The sequence below is a fragment of the Primulina huaijiensis genome, unplaced genomic scaffold (assembly GCF_012295235.1).
Source record: "Primulina huaijiensis isolate GDHJ02 unplaced genomic scaffold, ASM1229523v2 scaffold205580, whole genome shotgun sequence".
NCBI classification, from domain to species: domain Eukaryota; kingdom Viridiplantae; phylum Streptophyta; class Magnoliopsida; order Lamiales; family Gesneriaceae; genus Primulina; species Primulina huaijiensis.
The window spans coordinates 1-1,300 of NW_027354124.1; the positions used below are offsets into that span (position 1 = coordinate 1).

Here is a 1,300-nt window from a genome sequence, read left to right on the forward strand (position 1 = left end):
TCACTAATAATAATATATAATAATAAGTTTTGGTTTGAGAAAATCTCCAAATTCGTCATTGTCTTGCCATATGGGGACGGGAATGAGAAGTTGATATCCGAAGTTTCGGATTTGAGTACTTCCGGAACCCTAAAAAGCGGGGATCGAGACAGATATAGAGGTGAGGATAGAATTCGCCCCATCCCGCCCCATTGGCATCCCTAATCCATCTAGGAAGGCATACTAGTGTTTAATATTTATGCAAACGCTTCTTGAAAGGTAAACGCCCAGCTGCTATAGTTGCTAATACGTAGGCCAAGAAAATAAGAGAGCGTAATTTAATATTCTCCCACACCTCACATACACTCCCTGCGGTTCTCTCTTTTTTCTTCTCCGTTTCATAAATTCAGTGTATTACACCGATAACAATACCTCTTCGATTTCCACTCCAATTTCCTGCAATGGCCACTGATTCCGTTTCCAGATCCGAATCCGCCGACGCCAATGGCACCGATGATCTCGCCACCCCATCCCCTCTGCCGCCGCAGCAAACCACCCTGAAGATTGCTCTGATCACCGGGATCACCGGCCAAGATGGCTCCTACCTCACCGAGTTCCTTCTGGATAAAGGGTACGAAGTTCACGGCCTCATCCGGCGATCCTCCAACTTCAACACGCAGCGGATCAACCACATCTACATCGACCCCCACAACGCCCACAAGGCCCGGATGAAGCTCCACTACGCCGATTTGAGCGACGCCTCCTCACTCCGCCGCTGGGTCGATACAATCCTCCCTGATGAAGTCTACAACCTTGCGGCGCAGTCCCACGTCGCCGTGTCCTTCGAGATCCCCGATTACACCGCCGACGTGGTTGCCACGGGTGCACTCCGCCTCCTGGAGGCTGTCCGCTCTCACATTTCCTCGACAGGTCGGTCGCATATCAAATACTACCAGGCGGGGTCGTCGGAGATGTTCGGATCCACTCCGCCACCGCAGTCCGAGTCCACCCCCTTCCACCCCCGTTCCCCATACGCCGCCTCCAAGTGCGCCGCTCATTGGTACACCGTCAATTACCGTGAGGCGTATGGCATCTTCGCCTGCAATGGTATCCTATTCAACCACGAGTCACCCCGAAGGGGTGAGAATTTCGTGACCCGTAAGATCACCCGAGCCGTCGGTCGAATCAAGATCGGGCTGCAGAGCAAACTATTCCTTGGTAATCTGCAGGCATCAAGGGACTGGGGATTCGCAGGAGACTATGTGGAAGCAATGTGGATGATGCTTCAACAGGAGCAGCCAGGGGACTATGTGGTGGCCAC

The 1,300-nt window shown here is 52.5% G+C and overlaps 1 protein-coding gene across 1 annotated transcript; it reads left to right on the plus strand.

Annotated features, from left to right (window-relative positions):
* Window positions 1-297: 297 nt before the first annotated feature.
* LOC140966360 (GDP-mannose 4,6 dehydratase 2-like) lies at window positions 298-1,295 on the plus strand (the record flags this gene model as incomplete). The annotated part of the gene is made up of 1 exon (XM_073426665.1): window positions 298-1,295. A coding segment is annotated over exon 1 (855 nt), but the record flags the coding sequence as incomplete, so codon positions are not given.
* Window positions 1,296-1,300: the final 5 nt, after the last annotated feature.